This window comes from Chinchilla lanigera, unplaced genomic scaffold (assembly GCF_000276665.1).
Source record: "Chinchilla lanigera isolate Chin_1 unplaced genomic scaffold, ChiLan1.0 scaffold00059, whole genome shotgun sequence".
Lineage (NCBI taxonomy): Eukaryota > Metazoa > Chordata > Mammalia > Rodentia > Chinchillidae > Chinchilla > Chinchilla lanigera.
Window position 1 is genome coordinate 5,710,776 of NW_004955460.1, and position 22,913 is coordinate 5,733,688.

Below are 22,913 nucleotides of genomic sequence, written 5' to 3' on the forward strand. Positions count from 1 at the left end.
TGATCCTCCTGCCTCAGCCTCCCACATGCTGGGATTACAGGCATACGCCACCATGCCTGGCCATGTTCTTCTTTTTCAACTCAGCTCAAGCATCCTTCTTCCAAGGCGTCTGTCTTACTCTCTCCTGCTGCAAACCATTTTTCCCTCCACCTCACACTTCACTGCCCCTCTCAAAGGGGCACCTCCTGTACTACATGCAGGTGTGCACCTGCCTCCTCTTGTTAGGAGAGTCCTGTGCACAGGTGGGATGTGTTTCCTGTGGACTTTTGCATCTCAGCTCCCCAACATCCATGTTATGATAAAAATAAGGTATGTGTTCGAATTTTCTAAAACATTACCACAGTGAAAGACATATTGCTATTAATCCACCTCAAAATTCTCTCCCTTGCTTTGAACACACTTATTCCATCATTCTTGCCCCTTTTGGGAGCAGTTCTTATAGTCCTCTTGTTTTACAGTAGATCCTATTTTTATTTTTAAATTAATTTTATTTGTACATGATATACAGAATGATCACATTCATCATAAGGAATTTGTATTTGTACATGATATATCTTGATTCTTCTTTTTTTCTCATTCATATCCCCTCCCTTCAACCTTTCTTCCCCTCCTTATTTACCAAAGTGTTTTTGCATTTTCCCTTCTATTTTTTTTTTTTTCCGTTTCCCTTCCTTTCCTTCCTCTGCCCACTCTCTTGCTCCCCTTCAGCATCAAAATGGATGACAGGTACGACAAAATGAATGAAAGAGGAAGAAGTGCTGTTTCTTGAGTGTCTTTATTTACCCTGTCATGGCTGCCACGGTATCCTGAAAGGTTCATAGTGTTTCTCTTTCATGATCATTTTGACTTTGGAGAAGAGGCAGAAGTCACACAGTGCCAGATGCAGTGAATGAGGTGGATGAGAACACACAGTCATGTTTTTATGAGCTTGCCTTTCTGTTGGATGGTGCTGGGCAGTGGCATTCTTCATACTTCAGATCATACCTCTTAAAGACACTCAAGACTGGCAGTGTATATGCTTCATACACATGTACGTAAGGATATATATAATCAAATGTTATGAATCATGGTTAATATTACATTGGATCATTTTAGTTTTAATAATTTCTTATAATGAAAACACTGAAATGATGATGCCTGGAGATCATGAGGTATCCTCCCTCCATAGAGACCTACGTCCATGGAGTCAATCAACCATGGATAAAAAATAGTAGGAAAAGTGTGCATATGTATGAATATGTGAATATGTACAAAGATTTATCCTGTCACTATTCTTAAACAATGCAACATAATAACTATCTATATTGCATTTGCATTTTATTAAGTATTATAATATCTCTATTATTTAGAGCAGTGGTGGTGAACTGATGATGCGTGTGCCACAGCAGGCATATAGAGACCTTTCTGTCTACACGCGAGCTAAGTCACCACAGCAGCCAAGTATCTGGTAACAGTTGTTTTTCTTAAGCTAAAGCCTCATTATTCAGGGTTGGCATGCTGTAATCAACAAGCTGGTTTTGGGTTGCAGTTTGGGTATTCAGTCTCTAAAAGCTTTGCCATCACTGACCTAGAGTATTTCTGTAATCTAGAGATTGCTTAATATAATATACTTTATGCAAATATTACATCATCTTATAAAGTACATTTTTATGCCAATATTACATCATCTTATATGAGGAATTTAAGCACGCTTGGATTTTAGTAGCTGCAGAGGTCCTGGAACCAGTCACTCTGGCTTCCAAGAGGCCATTATATAAATATACTTATAATTTTTAATATTATTCTTTGGAATGGGAACATAGCAAAAACATTTATCCTGACTCTGCAACTCAAGGTGATTTCAGAAAAGAATCAACCTTGAAGATTTTAATTTTGGATTTAAATTTGCCTTTGCAGAAAGGGTCCCTTTTCCTTGACTAACTGCAGAAATAAAAATGTCCACCAGAGAGCGGCTCTGCACTGTTGCTCCAGTGGAGGTTCGAAAGTTTGTGGTCTGGGTTTTGTTTTGGTTTTGTTTTTTTTACATCTATTTCGGCCAGATCATTTTATAAAAACAGTATTAATCTATGCAAAGGTACTACTACTGAGTGCAAGCACACAGACTATAAACCCTTCAGAGCCACTGTATGGTTTTGTTGTTAAATTCAACACATGCTAGTACTTGGAATACGGCCTAGTTAGGAAAAATTGTACAGTACTGCCATTCCTAGTTCGGCAGTACTGTGGTTGTTACATCAAACTAAAACAGCTTGTTGAGGTGAAGGTTTGGTCCCCAGCTGATGGGTTTTTGAAGTTGATTGCATTATGAGGACACTAACTTCAGAGGTGGAGTCATCTGTTGGTAAGATTATGAGGGTAGGATTACTGAGAGGTGATGAAAAGAGGAGCTGGGGCTCAGTCAAAGGGGGAGGGTCATGGGGGAGCATCTTCTTGGTGACTGTATCTGGTCTCCTGCCCCTTACCCTCTGTTCTGTCACTCTCTAATTCCCCACTCCATGAGAGGAGCAGCTGTCCTCCAACATGTCCCTCCAATATGGTGCTTCCACTCTTCACAGGTCTTACAGCAATGGAGCCAGCTGACCATGGATGGAAGCCTTTCAGACTAGGATGGGAAAATAAACCCTTTCTCTCTTTAGTACATTTCCAGAGATGGAAACCTGACTCACACAGACAGACATACTACTGGAAATAATTCCCATGGAGGAGGCTGAGGAATTTGATCTTACCCAGGTAATTCTGGGTAGACTCAGCTTGTTAAAAGGTCTGTATAGTCAGGATTGGTGTCACATGTCTTGAATCTCCGCACTCTGCTGGACTAGGGCAGGAAGATTCCAAGTGTGAGCCTAGCCTAAACAACTTGGCCAGACTCTGTATCAAAATAAAAATATAAAGGATGGCTTGGGATGTAGCTCAGTGTAAAACCCCTAGGTTCAATCTCCAGTATTCCAAATATTATATATATATATATATATATTTATATATATATATATATATTTCTTTTTTTTGAGGAGAGATATAGAAAGAGACATCACACAGTGTCTCTATTATAACCAGGGCTTCCATCTTGGAGCTACAGAAGTGAGAGCCCAAGAGTGGTCTAATTCCAACATACTCTTTGGCCTTCACATTCACAAGTACCCCTGTTTTGTTCCTACTCAGACTCTATAAACATCAAGAATTCAGTGACTCTAGAACTCTGCAAGCACAGTATAAAATTCTACTTCCTGCTTGTCTAAAGATCTCTCCTTTGGCTTTTCTTTATCCAAGTTTCCTTCCAGGTAGACTAACAGGTGAGTGTCCAGGTATGCTGACAGGTAAGCGAGGGGCTGCCTTTTTGCCAGTCTCTTCCCACCGGCCGTGTGTAGGTCAGCTTTCCTGTCACTGGGACATAATACCTGACACCCATAGCTTAAAGGGGGAGAGGTTTACTTTGACTTATGTTCTTCAGGGATTCAGCCCATGGTGAGCAGGCTCCACGATAGGAGCACCAGGGTGGAAGGGTGTGGTGGAGCCAAGATGCTTTGTTCATGGTGGCCAGGAAGCAGAGCAGAAAGACAGTGTCAGAAAGGAAGGAGTGAGCAAGGGACCAGATAGAGACTGCAAAATCATGTCATTATGACCCACCCAGACGTACTCAGAAGTGAGCTCCAGCCATCCCCCAGGTAGCTCCAAAGTCAATCATGTTGAGCCTCTACCTTAACCACTATAGACCCTAACTTGCTGTTGGTCACTGCAGCTTCTTTTGACCTCTAGTGTGTGAACTTGAACTCTCACCCCCTTCAGACAAACTACCCTAATCCAAACCACCAGGATGCATAAGAATTTTACTCTTTAAACAGGAAAAATAGCATAAAAATTATTATGGGCCAAAGGCATGGGAATATTAGACTCCTACAAAAACTTTCTGATCCTTGATTCTCTGTGATTCTGTTGCCAGATGTTAGACACTTCTGATGCTGTCTTTTCACTTCTTATACCAAGCCCTTGTCAAGTGCCTGTGGCAATCCACTTTCTCCTCCCTGCCAAGAATCAAACTAGCAATCACATACTGTCAGGTGGGGCTGATTCTTCAGGGTAAAGCAGCTTGTTACAGAATCATGCCTTTCAAAAACTTTGAAGGAATAAAACAAGCCACAGATTGGTGGAAGAAGATGTTTCTGAAAGATGTATCCAGCAAAGAAGTAATATTCAAAACAAAGTTTAACAGTCAACAATACAAAATCAAAACAGTTCCATTTAAAAATGGACCAAAAACATTAACAGACAGTTCACTAAAAAAAGGTATACAAATGGCAAGTGAGTGTTTAGAAAGAGGCCCAACACATGTCATCAAGGAAACACAGGGTCCAATAAGATATCACTACACACTTGTTAGAATGCCCAAAATCCAGAACCCAGACTACACCACATACTGGCCAGGATCTAGAACAAGCAGTTCCTCCATTCGCTACTGGTAGGAAAATAAAACAGTATAGCCGCTTTGGAAGACAGTTTCCATTTCTTACTACTTCATACTATTTCTTACTATGAAACATAGTTTAACCATATGATTCAGCAATCACTATCCTTGGTATTTACCCAAATTATGCTGAAAATTTATGTCCACACAAATCTGTGAACAGATGTTTATAGCTATATTCTATACTTGGAAGCATCCAAGATGTTCTTCAGATGGTAAATAGAGAAAAATAACTGAGATATATCCAGACAAGGGGATGTTATTCAGCATTAAGAAATACTATTCAGCCATGAAAAGATGTCCCTGAGTGAAAGCAATCAATCAGAGTAGGTCACATACTGTATGGTTCCAACTATACAATGTCCATAGCTAAATGTGTTATAGAAGATGGGGCCTGGTTGCAGGAGGTCACTGGGAGTGTGACCTGGAAGGGTGTATTCTTGTCCCTGGCTCCTCCTTCTGTCTTGGCCTCCTGGCTGCCATGGAGTCAACAGCTCTCCTCTTTTCTACCATGTCTCTTTTTCTTTGGAGCCAACTGACTGTGGTCTAAAACCGTAAGCCAAAATACATCTCTCCTCTTCCAGTTTTGGATGTTGGGTATTTTGTCACAGTGACAGAAAAGCTGATGAATATATCCTCTTAAACAAAAAACAGTAATGCAAAGAATCTAGGCTTTAGCATGTATATTGTAACCTTAAATTAAGGAAGCAAAGTCCTATAAAGAACATGTCTGCAAAAGGGAGTAAAGAGTAAAACAGGAGATTAGCTGGCAAACTCATCCAAGGTCTGCACTGAGGGGCATGGGAGAGCTGCACTCAGAACACACATGGATTGAGATTGCATGTCAGCTTTATGGACTATGTATTTTAGAGATAAGTCATGATATGGCAGATCCATTATGTGCTTCTGTATCTTAAGTCTTAGCTGGTTTGGGTGTGCTTCAGTTGAATAGCAACAGTGGAGCCAATTGAGGCACATACTTTTAAATTCTCTACTAGCCACATGTAAAAGCACAAAGGAAACAGGTAAGAAAAATGTAATAACATATTTTCCTGAACCCAACGCATCCAATATATTATTACTTCAACATATAATCAATGTAAAAAATTAGCAGTATATTTCACATTCTTTTTCATATTAAATCTTAAAATATGGCTTATGTTTTATACTTAGAGCGTTTCTTTATTGACATTTAATTAATAATAATTGATCTTCAAATTTTTTCATCAAGAAAGAGATTCACCCTGTCCCAAACTTCAATAGCTTTACCATACTGACTATTTTAAATTTAAATTACTTAAAATGAAGAAGTCAGTTCCTCTGTTGGTCTAGCCATATTGCAAGTAGTGGATAGCTATTCATGTCTGTCAGCCACCATTTTGGACAACAAAGATTTAATCAGCTGATAATTTGTTGTGGCTACACTGAATAATCATTGTAGTTAAGTCAAATGAGTCTGGCTGCAATACTTTATTATCACATTTGTGTAAGCAATAGTTAAGGAGAACTCATTATCACTGTAAAATTTGGTAACTGATAAAAGTTCAGGCTACTACTCTATGAGACCCCAAAACAGCTTTTGCAGGCCTAACTCTAATGGGCACACATCAAGCATATGGTCAGGTGAAAACAAACAGGTCAATTGACGTGGATCTGTTTCCATTATTTTTTAAGATCTGTACCGGGGTGAATAATGCCCACACTGTGGGACTCAAATAAAAATCACTTTCATTCCCAGACCTTGTAGAACTAAATACAGAGTAAAATTCCCAAGTGGGCCATCTATGCTGAAGAATTAACAGGTTGCTTGAATTAAGACAATACATAAAGTATTAGCAGACACTTTAACACTGTAACAGAGAAAGAATAGTTGAATGAAAATGAAATCCTTACAACAACAAAATGCAGAAGTTCGTCTTCATTTATTTCATTTTTCAGTTTTCTGAACAAAGGCTGCATGGCTTTGCAGGGTCCACACCAGGCTTGGTAAACATCAATCACTAGATGATAACAGAGCTCGTGAAAAACAGAGACACAGAACCTAGACACCAGCATGGCCCCAGCTTGGGCAGAGGCCAGGGCCAAGAGAGCAGGACTTCAGGTTTGGGGTTAGGGGCAGGTGGTGCTCTGCAGGGTGTCCAAGTGACCTGGGACAATGGGACCTGGTACCTGTCAAGCCTTTGTTCTGCAGCATCTCGTCCCATAGGCTTTGATTGTTGATGACAGTCTGCAAAAAGCAAGATGTTATGGCTTGTGTCTAGATGTCCCCTTAAAGCCTCATGTTTTGGGGCATCTCAGATATGGCTGGATCTAGGGTTGTGATACAGGGATTAAGGGTGTGATAACTAAATGGATTTAGCACAGTTCTGGGTGTTGAATAATGGAAGACCCAGCTTGGGTGTGGGAGGCCCCAATCAATAGGTTTATAGCCTGGATGGAATATAAGGTGGGAGAAGGAAGGAAGGCTTGCTACTTCCTTCCTTCCTGTTTCTCCTCTACCATGTTCCTGTGCCATGCCACCCTGCCTCAGAACCAGCTGATTATGAACTGAAACCTCTGCAAACTGCGAGCCAAATAAACCTTTCCTCCTTTAACTTTGGATGTCTGGAATTTTGTCCCACCAATGAGAAAAGTAACTAAGACACAGATGCTGTGAAAGGTCTTCAAGTGCCAGGGCACCAGGTGCTGCACTGGTGACGTGTGTCCAACCCACCTGTAACTGCACTTCACCTCGCTTTTTGCCGGCCATTTATCTGCTCTCACAGGAAAAAGGAAGAAAAATGCAAATCATTCCAAGGAAATTTGAATCATGTTGTCTTTCTACATTCAAACAGCCTCTTAGCATACTGTGAAAATTTCCCTTTTCCAAATATCGGATGCCTCAGGCTCACTGAGGAGAGGACTCAGTTCGTAGACAGCCCTTTTCCTGCTGGACTCTATGAGGTGCTCACAGCTGCCACCCCAACGTATCCTCCCAACTGGCCTGGACAAGGGAACCAGTCAGTAGCTCTGAGCTGCTTAAATGGTCTTGTGTCTTCTGAAGGGGAAAGGAGCATTTTCCACATTTTCATTTGCACACAGGCTAATTGTGGAGTTCTGCCTACAACGAGGCTTAATTTTTAGATCAAATTACTTGTGCTTTCTGAAGGACAGCATATTCCACACATGAGGCCAAGACTCCTTCAGCGTGTTCAGGGACCTTTGGTGTGACAGGAGGCACTGGCCTAGAACAAGGAAAGACCCCAGGAGATAACACCCCAATAAAGGTTTCAGGAACTCCAAAGAAAGGGACCCTGCGCTCACCTTAGGACAGTTGACCAAAAGGGCTGCTCAGAGCACCACCTCAGCTGCGGGTTGAGGACACGGGCCCCCGCTGTGCCCCTCAATGGTAGTTCTAAAAAAGACAAAAGGGACTCAGGCGTCCGGAAGATGAAGGGCGCCAACGTTTCCGCGCGAGCGAGCCGGAGTCACCCTCCCCGCGGGGTCGCGAGGTCCGGCCCCTGTCCCAGCCCGCCAGGGAGGCCTCTTAGAGCTGTTTCAGGGAAGAGACAACGCAGTGTTTCCACCTCCACCAAGTTCCTCTTCCCAAACCTGCCTGAGTTTCCCCACGAGCCCCGCTGGGTTCCCACGTTCAGGTCAACTGTGTCTCTACCGCGCAGGCTTTGAGACCTTCCGTGACCATGCTTTGCAGGTAAGAATACGGTATTTAGGCTGGATGCGGTGGTGTTAGACTGGAATCCCAGCACTGTGGGAGGGGTGGATCATCTTCCCCCTCCCACTCCACTCTCTTCCTCCCTAGAAGGCAGACTCTAAGACGTTCTCTTTTTTTTTTTTTTTTTTTAAACTGTTTAGAGTTCTGCACCCACAAATATGTTACCAAAATGGTGGGCAGCGTTCTGACGCACTCAGCTATGCTAACCAGACCTTTGATCCCACGAACCAGGGTGCGTCCATACAGCCTGCGTTTCATCGCTCGCAGACCTTGCTCAAAGCTGCCCTTTGTGCCCACCAGTGTCCCTTTTCGTGGCCTAGGGTGGGCTGCATGTCCTGTACTGCTTTTGGTTGAAGTGGCCCCTCTAATCTGACAGCTCTTCTAGACAGTCTTTGACTTTTACACTGCTGACAAGAGTGCCTTTCTTGTTTCACTGAACATCTCATTTGTAAAATTTATACCAAGAATATTTTTTAAAGTAATTTTTAACATCCCTGTGATTAAAAATAATAATGGAAGAATTTTAATCATCTCTAAGGGCTCATTAGTGTTAGCATGTTCACATGGTTATGCAATCATTCTCCAAAACTGTTCAGGTCCCCAAACTGGAGCTCTACACCCATGAAATAAAAACCCCCATTGACTGATCGGCAGGCCCTCTTCCTGGTTTTGACTGGGAGCTAACTGTGACAGATATTGTGTGTGTGTGAGGTTTTGTATCAGATCTGTGGCAGTGTATCTACTTTCTGTACCTTTTCCTGGCCCCATCAATAACCAAGGAGCCAGACTAGTGGGATGTTAATTTCTCAGTTTAGCTCTCCTGTTTCCTATGGACAATTGGAAATCCATATGTGTCTGTGGATGGCATAATCCTGGGGCTTGAATTTATCATTGTGACACTGCATTATAAGAAACATATTTGGTCTCCAACCCAGGTCTTGGCACAGAGCTCCTAAAACCCTTATACTTTTTTAAGTGATAGATGTGCTAAGAACATCTTTGATTCTGCAATCTAACCTTTGCCCTCAGGTCCAGACACAGAGCTCCTAAGTCCTTTGAAATTTCCTGGATAGTAGAGGAGCGTTCTGTTCTAATGAAGCAACCAAGTACACTCAGCTTCAGGATGGGAATTGGTCACCAGGAACACCAATGATTAGAAGCTTGGAACTTTTAGCCTCCCCCTCTTATTCATGGAAGGAAAAAAGAGTAGACGTTTATTTTAAAAATCAAACTGCCTGCATGATGAAGTATCCATAAAGTCCTGTAAATGAAGTTTGCAGAGCCTCTTGGTAAAGATATCACCAGATCAGAAAACCACACACAACTCCACAGGGAAGAAACTCCTGCACTAGAACTAGAAGCTTTTCATATGGCTGTTCAACTGCATCCTTTATCATATCCTTTATAAGAAACCACTACTCATATGTAAATATTTCCCTGAGTTCTGTGAACTATTCTAGCAAACTGTTAGACCTGAGAAGGGGATTGTTAGGACCCCCAATTTAAAAGTAAGTTGGACAGAAGTGTGGATAACCTGGGTACCTAGTAGTTAAATTTTGCATCTGAAGCAGGTGGCAGTTCTTTGGGACTGAGCCCTTATCCTGTGGAGTCTGTGCTAACTCTAAGTAGTTAGTGTCACAACTGAGTTGTGGGGTGCTCCATTGGAGTCTGGAGAGAGGGAGAACAGGATGATGTGTGTAGGGGGAGATGACATATTTTGGTGAACAGAAGAAGCGAATTTTCTTTCACTTGTTGACTTTTGATCCACAGAGAATTCCATGTGAATGCCACAGTTCCCTTGCCTAAGCTAGTATGTGTAAGTGTGTGGGAGACCTTAGTCTCACTTCAGAAACAGGCCACTGTCTCTTTATTTCTAGTGGCATATTTCTAGCAGTCATTCCCACGACCTGTGAATTTGAAGCTGAACCTTTGCTTTTCAATCTGTAGAATGTGGACATACAGGGATATGGACACCGTAATCCCAGGCCATCTTGTAAGCCTAGGTCTCCTCTTTTTTTTCCGGTACTGGGAATCGAACTCACGACCTTGCACTTGCCAGGCAGGCCCTGTGCTGCTGAGCTAAATCCCCAGCCCCTTAGGTCTCCTCTCAGATACTGTAGTTGTGCCCTTTTATATCAGTTTGCTGACAACCTAGCCCTGGTAAAACTGCAGCTATAGAAAGCAGAGAAGACTCTTTCTGAAGTAGAATGTGGCAGAATGAATGGGTACTATATGCCCTTTCTAGATGGAATAAAGCCCTATTCAGACATGTTTTAATAGACAATTCTGCTCACCCCAGGGATGAGGATCTTGTTTACAAAGTTTGTTGTGTTCTTTTACCCTGTGGTTAGTTCCTAAATATCAACCCATATGTAAGATTTGGGATGAAATATTCTTTTTTTTTTTCTTTTCTTTTATTGTTACTGGAGTGTTTGTGTGTGTGTGTGTGTGTGTGTGTGTGTGTGTGTGTGTGTGTGTTACTGAAGAATGAACCCAGGGCCTTTACACTGAGTCACATCCGCAGGTCTTTTTCGATTTTTTAATTTATTTTGAGACAAGATCTCCCTAATTTGCCCATGCAGTATTGGCATTTGTGATCCACCTGCCTCAACCGCCCAGGCCGCTGCTGGCATTATAGGCATATGCCACTCCAGCTGGCTCCAAATTTTCTTTAATGAAGTGTTTCTTGTTACTCCCCAAAGATGCAGTTACATAGGTGCCTACAAGAAGAGTTTAGTAAGTGCCACAAATGGGCGTGCAATTATTTCAGGCAAAATTTTCACATAACACTTTTGGTTTTTAAGAGGAAACACTGCAGCAAAAATAAATTCTCATTTATTCTTAAATAAGAACAAATATTAGTTGGATGCAGAATGTCCCTGAAGATCCTTAGATTGAATGCTTGGTCTCCGGGTTAGTGCTATTAGGAACTGGAGGAGTCTTTAGGAGGTACCACCCTTAAGTCTTTGGGGGACATGCCCTTGATGTGGGGGTGCCTGTTTGTTTTTCTCTTTTGCTTCCTGGCCATGACAGGAGCACTTTGCTCTACTGTGTGCTTCCTGCCATACCATTCAGATCACCAGCAAGAGGCCAAAGCAAGGGGTCCACCCTGTGTGAGACTGGAACCTCCAAGACTGTGACCAAATGAAATCTTTGCTCTTTTTCTTATAGTCACAGAAAACTAATAACACACTTAACATGACCCATACACAAGGCAGCACGTAAAGTCATTCTTTTTAACATCATCATTCTACAGTAGTAAAAGACTTTGAAACACAAACCTCATGAGATTTTGATTTGGGTCATACTAGAATTGACTTCAAGGACAAAAGCACTCTGAAAATGTTAGTTAAGAGAAATTGTGTTGATATTTTATTATGAGAGGCTATACTTGCCAAGTAGCCTCTGAGCAATACTAATCCTAAAGAAATCTTGTTTTACTCCTTTTGTATATCTAAAGTTACCTCTTCAGATTCATTAAAGGTGCTCTCTCCCTTGACGATCCATCTTTTTGTTCCTTCATGCAGCAGTGTGTATAGTGTTCAGCTTTGCTCTTGAGGCATGTTTATTGAAACATAATTGTTTTGTCCGTGTGTTCCCAAGCTCCCTCAGTAGGTATCGTTATGGCTTGTATCTAGATGTCCCTCCAAAGCCTCATACGCTCATAGGTGGAACGTTGGGGAACATGTCTGGATCATGCTTGTGTGGTGCTGGACTAGGATGTGTGATACTGGGATTAAGGATGTATGATAACTAAGTTAGTTTAGCATAGTTCTGGGTATGGATAAGGAAATCCCCACCCTATGTGTGGGTGGCACCAATAAGTAGATTTTTACCCTGGATGGAATGCACAGTGACAGAAAGAAAGCAGGCTTGCTGCTTCCTGCTTCCTGCTTCCTGCCTGCCCTACCATGAACTGTTTCTTCTCTGCAATGCTGCCCTGCCTTGGAAAGAGAGCTGACTATAGAGTGAAACCTCTACAAACTACGGGCTAAAATAACTGTGAGTGATTTTGTCCTAGGAATGAGAAAAGTAAGCAAGACAAGTGTGAAGGCCCAGAGAATAGGAACTGGGTTGCAGAATTATTTACTCTATTCCTCTTGGAGTTCTTCTCTCTGGCGCCTACTTCCACCATTTGTACTTAAACACTCAGAGGTTAGTTAGCAAATTAGTGCATTTAGAAATAGCAGATATTCTTGGTAAACCTATGAATTCTTTAATTAGGATAAAAAAAACCTCTGGATTCTACCAATCTTTCTAGATAATGAATTACATCTTAAGGAAAATAAATTATTTAAGAAATCTAATTTCACTACTTCAGTTAGAAATAAAAGTAAACTAATTTTCTGGTTGACAGCATTGTATGCAACTTTTTGTTAACTTTTCCTATTTCCTTCAGACAAAAGTGCCAGATTCTAAATCCAATTTAAAATGTCACCCGGTAAATAATTCTGAACATATACTTTCCTCTCTTCAAAGAAATACAAAAATAAGAACACTGAGAATAATGAAAATGCATAACATTAAAATTTTCAGACTGCAGAAACATATTGCTACCATAGCCTACTGGGAATGGCAAGATCAATGGGTCTGGACTGGGAAATAATTATGGGCAGTCTCTGAGGCTGAGCAGATCTGCTGGCCTGAAATGAATCAGGAAGCAGCTTTGAACATCCCTGTCTACCTCCTGGCTTAGCGATTTAGAAACTTGCAATAAACCAGAACAGCCACCATTTTTCTCCAGTTTAGGCACTGATTTGTAAGGCAATTTGACTGTTTATTTTCTGCCCACCACTATATTTCCTGCTATATTTATTGAAGATCACAATTCTTACTAAATAAGAAAGTCAAGTATGGAAGTGTGGAAGAACTAGCTCATGATAACCCTTAGAGTCTGAAGCACTGGAGTCCTGGCAAATGAAGATAACAAGCTCTCCTGAAAACATGGATACAGTAAAGGCTTACATATTTAATTAATATCAATGGCATGTCACACAGAAATGGCAAAAGTCATAAAATAAACAATATTCCTCATTGCACATTCTATGCATCTCGTTGATTTTTACAGAATGCTTTCATTGATTTTTGCCAAACCCTTATTTTCACAGTCAATTTATGGTTGCAGTTAATTCAAAACTTGCCAGATTTACATTATGAATAAAAGCTTGTTTCTGATCTGATTCAGCAAATATATGGCCAGTGTTACCATGAGTACATGTAGTTCCAGTGGGAATACAGGTTAATATTTTCATTTCTGTTCATGTTAAAGATACGTGTTGGAATTTCACAAATTGGTTAAAGACGTGGGCAACTTCTTGTTCAATCAAATAATAGTTCACAAATCCAGAAGACTATTTCTCTGTTGTCGAGTGCTATTTAGAATGGGTCAGCAATTGACACAATGTACTTTTTATTGTAATCTGTGATAATAATTAGTAAAACAATAAATCATTGCCCTGATTTGTAGAATTTGCAGATTTGCATGGTGTTGAGTACTCCCAAGAGAAGAAATTTCAAGTTTCAGCATGATGTCACTGAACAAAAGGATGTCCATTAGCACACCATACATTTTCACCTAAATATATGATAATATAAATAAACTCAAAGCATCAAAAGTAGCAAAATGTAACACACCTTCAAGAAATTGTTGAGTTTTGAGTATTTATTATTTTTGTTGGCAAGTGACAGACTTTAAAAAATGTTTATATGTAGTTATCCCACAAACAATAATATTCAGGATGTACATAACCCACAACAAAATAGACAAAGTACACAAAAGAACTTTGGAGAAATAGAACTTTAAAATATCTGAGAAAATATCTATATGCACTTACACTTACTGGAAATCATAGATGTGATTAAACCAAAAGGAAATACTGCCTTTCAGTAATCAAATTCAAAAAGCTTAAGTCCAGCAGCATCTCAAGTGTAGTAAAGGGATTGTCATACACAGCTGTTATGAGAATAAATTGAAGGAACAATACCATTTCTTGATTTTTACCTAAAAGTCACACTTACCTATATGCTTGAAGGATTATAGTCCAATTTATTCCAGCATTGTTTGTCAAAGTAAGACCATGGAAACCACCCAAATATTCAGCGGTGAAACAGCTACATAAAACATACTATACCTATCTTATTGAATACTATAACAATGCATGTGTATTACTGCATACTGCAAAAAGATCTGTAGGCACAGGATGGAAATACCATCAAGTTATATTTTTGGATGAAAAAAGTAGGTGGTACAGTTTTATGAGTAATATGATTTCATTTAAGAACAAATTTACCCATATGTCCCCAGATCTTATAGTTCTTTAAAAAGATACATACTCATTTTTTTTATTCATCAATTGTAATAAGTGCCTCCCATGTGCCAAACACTTCTAAAACATAATATGAAACATAAAGGTATGTTTAAATCTACATGAAAACCCTAAAATATAGGCATATGAGGTAACAGTGGTTTTCCCTGAGGTAGTGCTCAGGATACGTTATGGGTCAAATGAGACATTAGTTATATCTGCAGTACTTGCATATTAATACTGAAAATTGCCAAGTATTACTTGCATCATCAAAATATATTATTAAGTTTAAAGAAATAATTAATGACCTGTTAGCAATGTGTCTTAATAAAATTAAAACAATGCAAAATAAGTGACCTCGAAAGTACAGGATTATATTACAGGATGTTAATATTGAGAATATTACATTAATTATAATTAATATTAAGGAATGTTAATATGACATGTGCATTGAAAATACAGTGCTCAACCTTGAATAGTGGCAATTATTTGTTATCTGCATTTTACTCGCATATTTTGTATTTTCCATATTTTGTGCTATTATATTTACTTTATAAAAAGCACACCAAAAATGATGAAAAGCTTATGTACAAAACTCAGTAACTATTACAAAATCCCTTTTCCTTTGTATTCTTAGAGATTTTCTTTGATATCCTTGAATTCTTTCTCAAATATTCTCCAACTATACAGCAAATGGACACTAACTATCATCGTAGCTGCTTTTTCTCTCTGCTTGAATGTGGAGTCTCTGTTTTTTTTCTTAAATATGTTCTGCCTTTTTGGTTTTTTTTTCTAAACACAGGTTTTCAGAAATATTGTGGCACTAGGCTGTATTTCCCTTAGTAGGTAATTCGGTGTTCATCAGTGATATTTTCTCCTTGTCTTTAAAAAAAAGGCACAGATATTTGAGTCTACTGATGCAGGCTTGAACTTTGATTTTTCCTTTATCCCTTAGGGTCACCTGGAAGAAGTTCCACATAACTGTTCCAACTTTCATTTCCTGGCTTCAAACGAGGCTTGCAGTAGCATATTTGCAAGACTGGTAATAAAAAGGACAACAGAGACTAGGAAGGGTGTGATATGATATTGGCCCATGGATTTACTTCTCTCCTGACTTTGTTTCCTTCCAAGACAATTAAGAATTATAAAAGATGTAAAATGCCCCAACTAGTAAGATAACTGAAAATAAATTTCCTAAACAAAAATTCACAAAAGTTAATGGATTTTACATTTTAAAAGTCTCCTACTGATTATGGTGAGGTACGCTGGGAGGCTGAGCCAGGAGGATAGCAAAAAGGGCTCAATTTAGCAAAGGCTTATCAATCAATAAAGGAAGGAAGGAAGGGTCTGGTGATGTAGTTCAGTGCAAAGGCCCTGAGTTCAAGCTCAGCACTACAAAAATAATTCCTAATTCCTAAAATTCTTAATAGCTTTGAAAAATATCCCTCTTGCTGTCGTTATTTCCTCAGTGAAATATCAACACAGCCTCTTCATTTTGATATGTCCTTTTTCAAGCCTTTATATGAATTTTTCATTTGCACATATTTAAAAACACGGTCCATGACGTTGTTTATTGTCACTTGTATTTCAGTTTTATAATTAAACACATTTCCGTGCAACTCCTGCAGATGTCCAGCAGGTGGCCGTGTGCGCCTGTGGTGGCCTTGGAGAAGCACGCAGCAGAAAATAGACCGTTTCTGAGCATGTTCTGCGCCGACGATCTGAAGCCCCCATCTCCCTACTCCTGGGCTCCCAACCTGGAGCATGAGAGATAAAAGCGAGAAGCAAGGGGTGGTGACCCAGCACTATGAGAGGCTGAGGCAAGAAGATGGCAAGTTCAAGCCCAGCCTGAGCAACTTAACAATCTTAGCAAAACACTGTTCCAAAATACAAAATTTTAAAAATTCTAAGGACGTTGTTCAGTGCAAGGTATACACCTATACCTCCTATCCCAGGACTCTGCATTGGTTTATCTGTTCCTGTCACCTCACACTCATACCCCAGTATTAAACTGACAACCCTGTCTGAGAGGTACATGACGCAGTGGGACTCACACTTACCCAAGCTGTCCTAGTTCAGATCTCAGTTTTGGGTGCTCTCAATCCTGACAGGGAAGAGCTTCTGGGCAGCCTGACAGTGCAACCAGAAATGTAGGCATGGTAAGCCCACCAAGGAGACAGAGGAGTCTGCCCCACCCTCTTTCCTTTCTGTAACTGACCTCTTTAACCAGTCCTATTGTGGTCCTACCCTATTCCTGCCTTGTCTGGAAGAGCCCCAGAAGCGGCACTCCAAAAGCTCCCAAGGTCTGGGAGCTGGAGAGTCTGGGTTCCAACATGAGCTGGATGGTACTTTTCCCAACCATAAGGAGCAGGACAGCCTGTCCCAGGTGAGACCCACAGACAGACAGACAGACTCTCCTCTTCCCTGACCTTGATCCTGTGCCCCAAGCATTCTGGGGTGTATTTTGTGTTTTGAGACAAATCTGCAGTTATTTCATGGGTGTCTTTATACCATAACCAACTTTCTTTCTTCCCAGGATGATTTTCCAATTACATTTTTATCTGTACTAGCACAGTAGTGAAAAAGAAAAATCCTCTTGTGGATCAGAATTTTAACTCTCACCAGAAGTGAATGTGGAATTCAATTTGAGTTAGGAACCCAAACTGGAGCTCCCCAAGGAATCAGATTATAGGCACATCCTGAAAGATACTGGGAGGAGAGGGAGCTGTGGGCCAGAATTAGGAAATGACGTAGGACAGAAATCCCCTAAAAGTAATAGGGAGAAGGCAGGCAGGGAGTTTGAGAGTTTCTGGTGATCTAAGGTGCTTGCCTTAAATGGAGGCCTTTGGTTTTAGACAGGGATGATTGGAGATCTGCTGTGAATGTTTAAATATATAAAAATAGCATTTCTGTAGTAAAAGACAGGTTCCCAAGGATGATTTCAATGTGTTTGAAACAAGGGGGAGTATTTGGGTGGGGGTGACAGCAATGTGCCTTTTACTGTAATAAATTACAGTGGTACCTTGGTTCACAAACTTAATTTGTTCCACAGCTCTGGGGAAATGTTCATGTTCCTATGGGGAAGATGGCCAGGTTTGTGTTTGTGTGAGGAAGATGGCAGAGTCCTGTTTGTCACTCGATGCAGAGTTTGCGAAAGGAAGCAAACTTCATGAACCGAGGTATTACTGTACTTTCTTTAAATAGTTACTGTATTTTTTAGTCACATTGCATTGACCAACTGTTTACAGCAAAATCTATCAAATAGAAACATGATACTCATCCACTGTATTCAGCAGATCTGGCACTGTGAAACTTGTGGCTCTTCCCCGAAGTCAAAATGACCAGGAAAGGGAAATGTTTTGAATTGATTCAAGGCATCAAGGCAGCCATGACAGTGCAACTGAAGATAGTCATGAAAGAGGACTTCCAGAACTGCTTCAGAAAGTGGGGAGAAGGGTGGGACAAGTGTGTTGGAAGCAAAGGGGAGGATTTTGAGGGGGATCGGTAGTACTGTGTCTTTTGCTGTAATTTTTTAAAAAGTTTAAACATACACCATATGGTATTTCTTGTTGATGCTGAGTATTCCCGGGTCTAAGAGATTATAGGCTTAGGACAAATGCCCCTAGCCAAGGAGACTGGGCTGAGAAAGACTTTGTCCTGGGGCAGGCGTAAGGAATGGTGATAGCAGCAGCAGTGAACTCATCCAGGGATGAAGTGGTTGTAGTCCAACATTAGGGGCTGCCAGGAGAGGTAACAGGTAAAAGTGGTTCCCAGTCCCATGGTGAGGAGCAAAGGAATTGGGGTGAGCAACCTGTCTCAGCTCAGAAAGTCTCAGCAGCAGGAGGGCAGCCGAGGCCCTCATTTTCTGCTAAGGAAATAAGCATCACCCGGGAAATCCCCTAACAGGAAGTCTGGCTAGACAAGGCTCAGTAAGATCCTGCCGATTTTTCTTACTTTGGACCAGGAAATAGCCATTTGTTGTGAATGTAATGTTATGGAGAAGAACGATATTTATAACATGTTCCTCCAGGAAGTGTAGGAAAGATACTGTGATTCAGAACATAAAATGATGAAAGCTCTAAAGCGGAAAAAATGATGATGGGCACCAGGTGGCATCTCATACATTATTTCTAAATTCTGCAATCTTTAATCTGAAAAATATCTTACTTGGATGACAGACCTATTTCTTGTTTTATTTAGTTGTTTTGTATTACTAAGGCATTTGACTGAGCCATATCCCCAACACTTTATTTACTTTTTGTTTTATTTATGAAAATGAACAGTCATTTTATTTATGACTGTCTCACTCAGTCACCACATGGTCCAGGATGGGCTCAAATGGCTCAGACTTGTGATCCTCCTGCCTCAGCTTTCCAGAGTTCAGAGATGACAGGTTACCATGCCTGGCAATATGAGATTCTTTTGACAATTGTATATGTACTTTTTCAAAATACTGTTAATCTTTGCAGTCCTTTTCATCTGGTATTTGTTGAGAGAATTACACCCAAATATCTATTTAAGTTCACTAGAGACCTTTCTTTCTAACATCCATAGTTCAGAAGTGTCAAAGCCCATGACTGATTCTGCTATGTTCAGTTCCTGTGTTTTAGGAATAGAACTATATAGATCAGGTACATAGAAATGTTGGAACCTCATTACTATAGAGATTCTATCTTATTTCTGATTTCATGTGAGCATAGACTTTTGCATCTTTTATTATTAAGTTAGGTAACTGAACTTCACAGTTCAGCATGCAGTTACACTGGTGTACACATCTGTTTATTTAAAGTTGTTTTTCTTTAATTATTTAGAATAAACAATGTTTCCTCTTCCTTCACTCACCTGTAAACTCTTGTAGGCAGAAATAGCTAAACACAGGTTCATTTTGTGCTCACCTTTTCTAAAAATTCACATTCACTTTAAGTAGCCAAAGGTGACTTCTACTGAGCTCTCACAAGAGGACATGAGGCTCAGACAATTCCTTGTTTTTCCAGAACCATAGCTGCCTAAGTATTGGGAGCCTGTATACCTGGTGGAGATGAATTAATAACTTCATATAATCCAGGGTGCATTTTTGGAATGCACAACAATTAATCCTCTTGAAGCTATGCACAGTCACTGCCCTCAGAATTGGAAAAGAATTCTGATCTTCCAGATATGGAAATCCAGACCCCGAAATGGTGAGAAAGTAGACCACGAAATAGAACTTGCATGTGGAAAATATGTATTTGAAATTTAAAGCAAATTTAGAAATTAGCTTTCCCCAGACTTAGAATATAAAAAGAAAAAAGATAGCAGTGATTTCCACATTTCTTGTAAAGATTGAAATTGCTCTCTTCTTCACCCACTGACATATTTCAGCACCCACCTCATTCCTGTCTCGCCTGACACAGACACACATCTCTTCCTCCCTTATTTCTCCCACCTCTAGTTGGATCACAAAGAGACAGCGGGGCAAAGCAGTATTTTTCCAAGGAGTGCTTAAGTTTTTGAACTTTTGCTTCTTATTTTAGTATAGATGACTATTGCTTCTCCAAGTGTGGCTTTCATGGTCCCCCTAGGAAGTAAATAATGCCAGGTCATGTGACTGATTCTGGCTGTGACATGTTTAGCTTTTATGCTGGGGACATTTAGATGTGGACATGTTCCTCCCATATTCTTTCTTCTTTTCTCCCTGAACATCAAGGGACAGAGGAGCCTGGGTATTTCTCCACTGTCTGGGTAGTAGCTGCCTTGGCTTTCATATGAGGGACAAATAAACCTCTGATATGTTGTTGATATCTTATCTGTTATCTTAATACTGTATCTTCCAGTCTGTGCATTAATAAATTACATATATATATGCAATCACCCATCACTAATAATTTCTTTCTAAAATTTTTGTTTTATTAGTATGTGTGCAATATATAATGCTTACATTCATCATGGGAAGCTGGCATATGTACAGAAAACATCTAAATTCTTCTTACTTCCCTTTCCTCTGCCTTCTTTCCCCATTCCCTACATTTCTTGATCTCCTTCCATTTTGCAAAAGATCCATAATTTCTCCACATAATAAAGCCAAAAATGTTGAACCAAATTATGACCTGATTAAATAAATAATGTACTTTAATTATTGTATATTATTTCTCTGTTGGGTCAGAATTTTTGAGTTACTATGTAGTATATTCCTACTATTAATTTTTAGTGAGAAATGTGATTGAATGTTTTATTTTTGAAATCTTTATTTAATGTTCTGTGACAGAGTGATTCAATTGTCTGGCTCTAAGTTTTCAATTTATTTCAATGCTCAAATTACATCCTCACAAGAAAGTGTTGCTTAAAACAAAAAGAATTTCCTGCTTAGATGCACTTACTATAGTATAATACATGGGACACTGAATATTGTCAAGAAATTATGTGAAGATTTTGTTACTATTATTGTGTAATTTTTCATGCCCTCAAAAATCTCAATTGTTTTTTCTACCAAATTAATAAAGAAATTTTGCATTTAACAAATGACATAAAAGTAGAACTTTGGGGAAAGTTTGTAAACAGAATAAGAAAATTTATAATTGCAGTATATGCTACTTCTTCATTGTGGGGACAAAATATGTGACATTCATCAGTTAAAGGAGTAAATGTCTTTTCAGTTCACAGTTTGTAGAGGTTTTAGTCAGTACTTGGCTGACTCCAAGGCACCGTGGCATGGCAGAGAAGAAATTGTTCATGGAGGAGCATGAGAAAAAAGCAGCACCAGTGAGCCTTCCTTTCCCTTTCTATTCCTTTAGGTCACAAGACTATTTGTTGGTACCACTCACACCCAGGATAGGTCTTCTGTCTTCAGGAAATCGATCCAGACACACCCAGAGTTATGCTAATACAATCAGTGGCCTAATTAAGTTATCCTACACCCATAATCCAGTCACTCCCAAAAGTCCCATGTGGGAGTGCATGAGGCTTTGGGGGACATTTCAGATATAACCCATAACAGTATTTATTTAAGTGTTTTAAGTTTGAGATAGTTTATATGTTTTCTACACTGTTTCCTATTGGAATAAAAAAACCCATTGACTGGGTGACTTATCAGGAAAATAAATACTTTTTCCACAGTTGTGGAGGCTGAAAAGTTTAACATAAAGGTGCTGGCATCTACTGGAGCCTTGTGGTGATATCACATGGCAGAAAGCAAGCGAGTGAGAAGGTACAAACACACTTGTCCGCACAAGGGATTTGGGGTGGGAGAGTTGACTGTATTCTTTTGTAAGGATCCCACTCCTGAGATAACTGACTCCCACCAGACATCAGCATCCACATAATCACCTCTTAAAAGCCCCAACTCTCTGCTTTGGGGATTCATATCCCAACACATCAATTCTGAGAGCTTTCAAACATAGTGTGTATGGTGCTTGTTTTCTTTATTAAAGTCATAGTAGTTATGGAAACATTTATAAATATCATTTTTCACACAGGTCTCTCTCCTTGCTATGAGTTATTTCAAAAAACAGTAATTTTCACAGTGTTTTAAAACATCACTTCAATTTTGAAGGGACAGAAAATGATGATTATGTTTTCAAACATACCTTTAGGTAGCAAAACACTGGCAATCATGTCCTCAAATTTAAAACTCTTCTTTTTTTTTTTGCAAAATAAAAATAAACCTTGTCATGAGATAAAAGTAAGACTCTATGTGGAGCAAAACGGTTTTGTAGTTATTTTCTGCTATGGTCTGGGTGATTGCCCCTCCTGAACTCATACTGAAATTTAATCAACCTCTAAAAATATATGGTAATGGTTTTTGGAGGTGAGCCTATGAAAGATGATTACAAGTAGATGAAGTCATGAGGGTGAGACCCAAAAATGACATTAGTGACTTTGCAAGAAGAGGAAGAGAAGCCTAAACTAGCTCTCCTACACAGTCTTACAGTGCATTGCCCTTGGCCACCTTATGAGGCAGGAAGAATCTCCCTACCTGAAGCCAGAATCACACTCTTGGATTGCCCAGCTTCCAGAATCATGAACTAAATGAACCTCCATTCTTTGTAACTTTTCCAGTCTCAAATATCCAGTTATTGCAAGAAAACGTGGCATCAGTTAGTGTTCATCCCATACAAAACATTGCAAAGATTCTCTGTTAAGATTATGGGTTTTAAAATTAAATTAGCAGCTTAGATGTGAGGAGACATACACATAGCCTAAGTTCATCTCCACTGGTTTGAATTGATTGCAAGCTTCTTTCCCAGTCAGTCTTGAGTTACATAATGAGGGACTCAAGGCCAGTACTGTGTCATGCATTAAAGAAATAAATTATATGCTGCAACTATGGGTCTGTGAGCTGCTTTGGAGGGCACACATCTGTCTGTTAGCATCATTTAGCAATAATTAGATTTAGAATTTGTACATCTTGGTTTTTCTGAAGTCAAGCTGCAATGAACCTATTTAACAAGTTTCAGATATG

General features: G+C 39.8%; 1 protein-coding gene across 1 annotated transcript in view; it reads right to left on the reverse strand.

The window, feature by feature from the left end:
• Nucleotides 1-7,932, reverse strand: part of Nme8 (NME/NM23 family member 8) — a 45,940-nt gene extending 38,008 nt beyond the window's left edge. Inside the window, exons 1-4 of the mRNA XM_005397749.2 lie at nucleotides 7,763-7,932; nucleotides 7,173-7,212; nucleotides 6,629-6,686; nucleotides 6,353-6,459 (exon numbers count right to left, since the gene is read on the reverse strand). Of these exons, the coding sequence (XP_005397806.1) occupies nucleotides 6,353-6,459; nucleotides 6,629-6,686; nucleotides 7,173-7,208 (201 nt within the window). The 5' untranslated portion in view covers nucleotides 7,209-7,212; nucleotides 7,763-7,932. The remainder of the gene's footprint in view (nucleotides 1-6,352; nucleotides 6,460-6,628; nucleotides 6,687-7,172; nucleotides 7,213-7,762) is intronic.
• Between the last annotated feature and the right edge of the window lie 14,981 nt (nucleotides 7,933-22,913).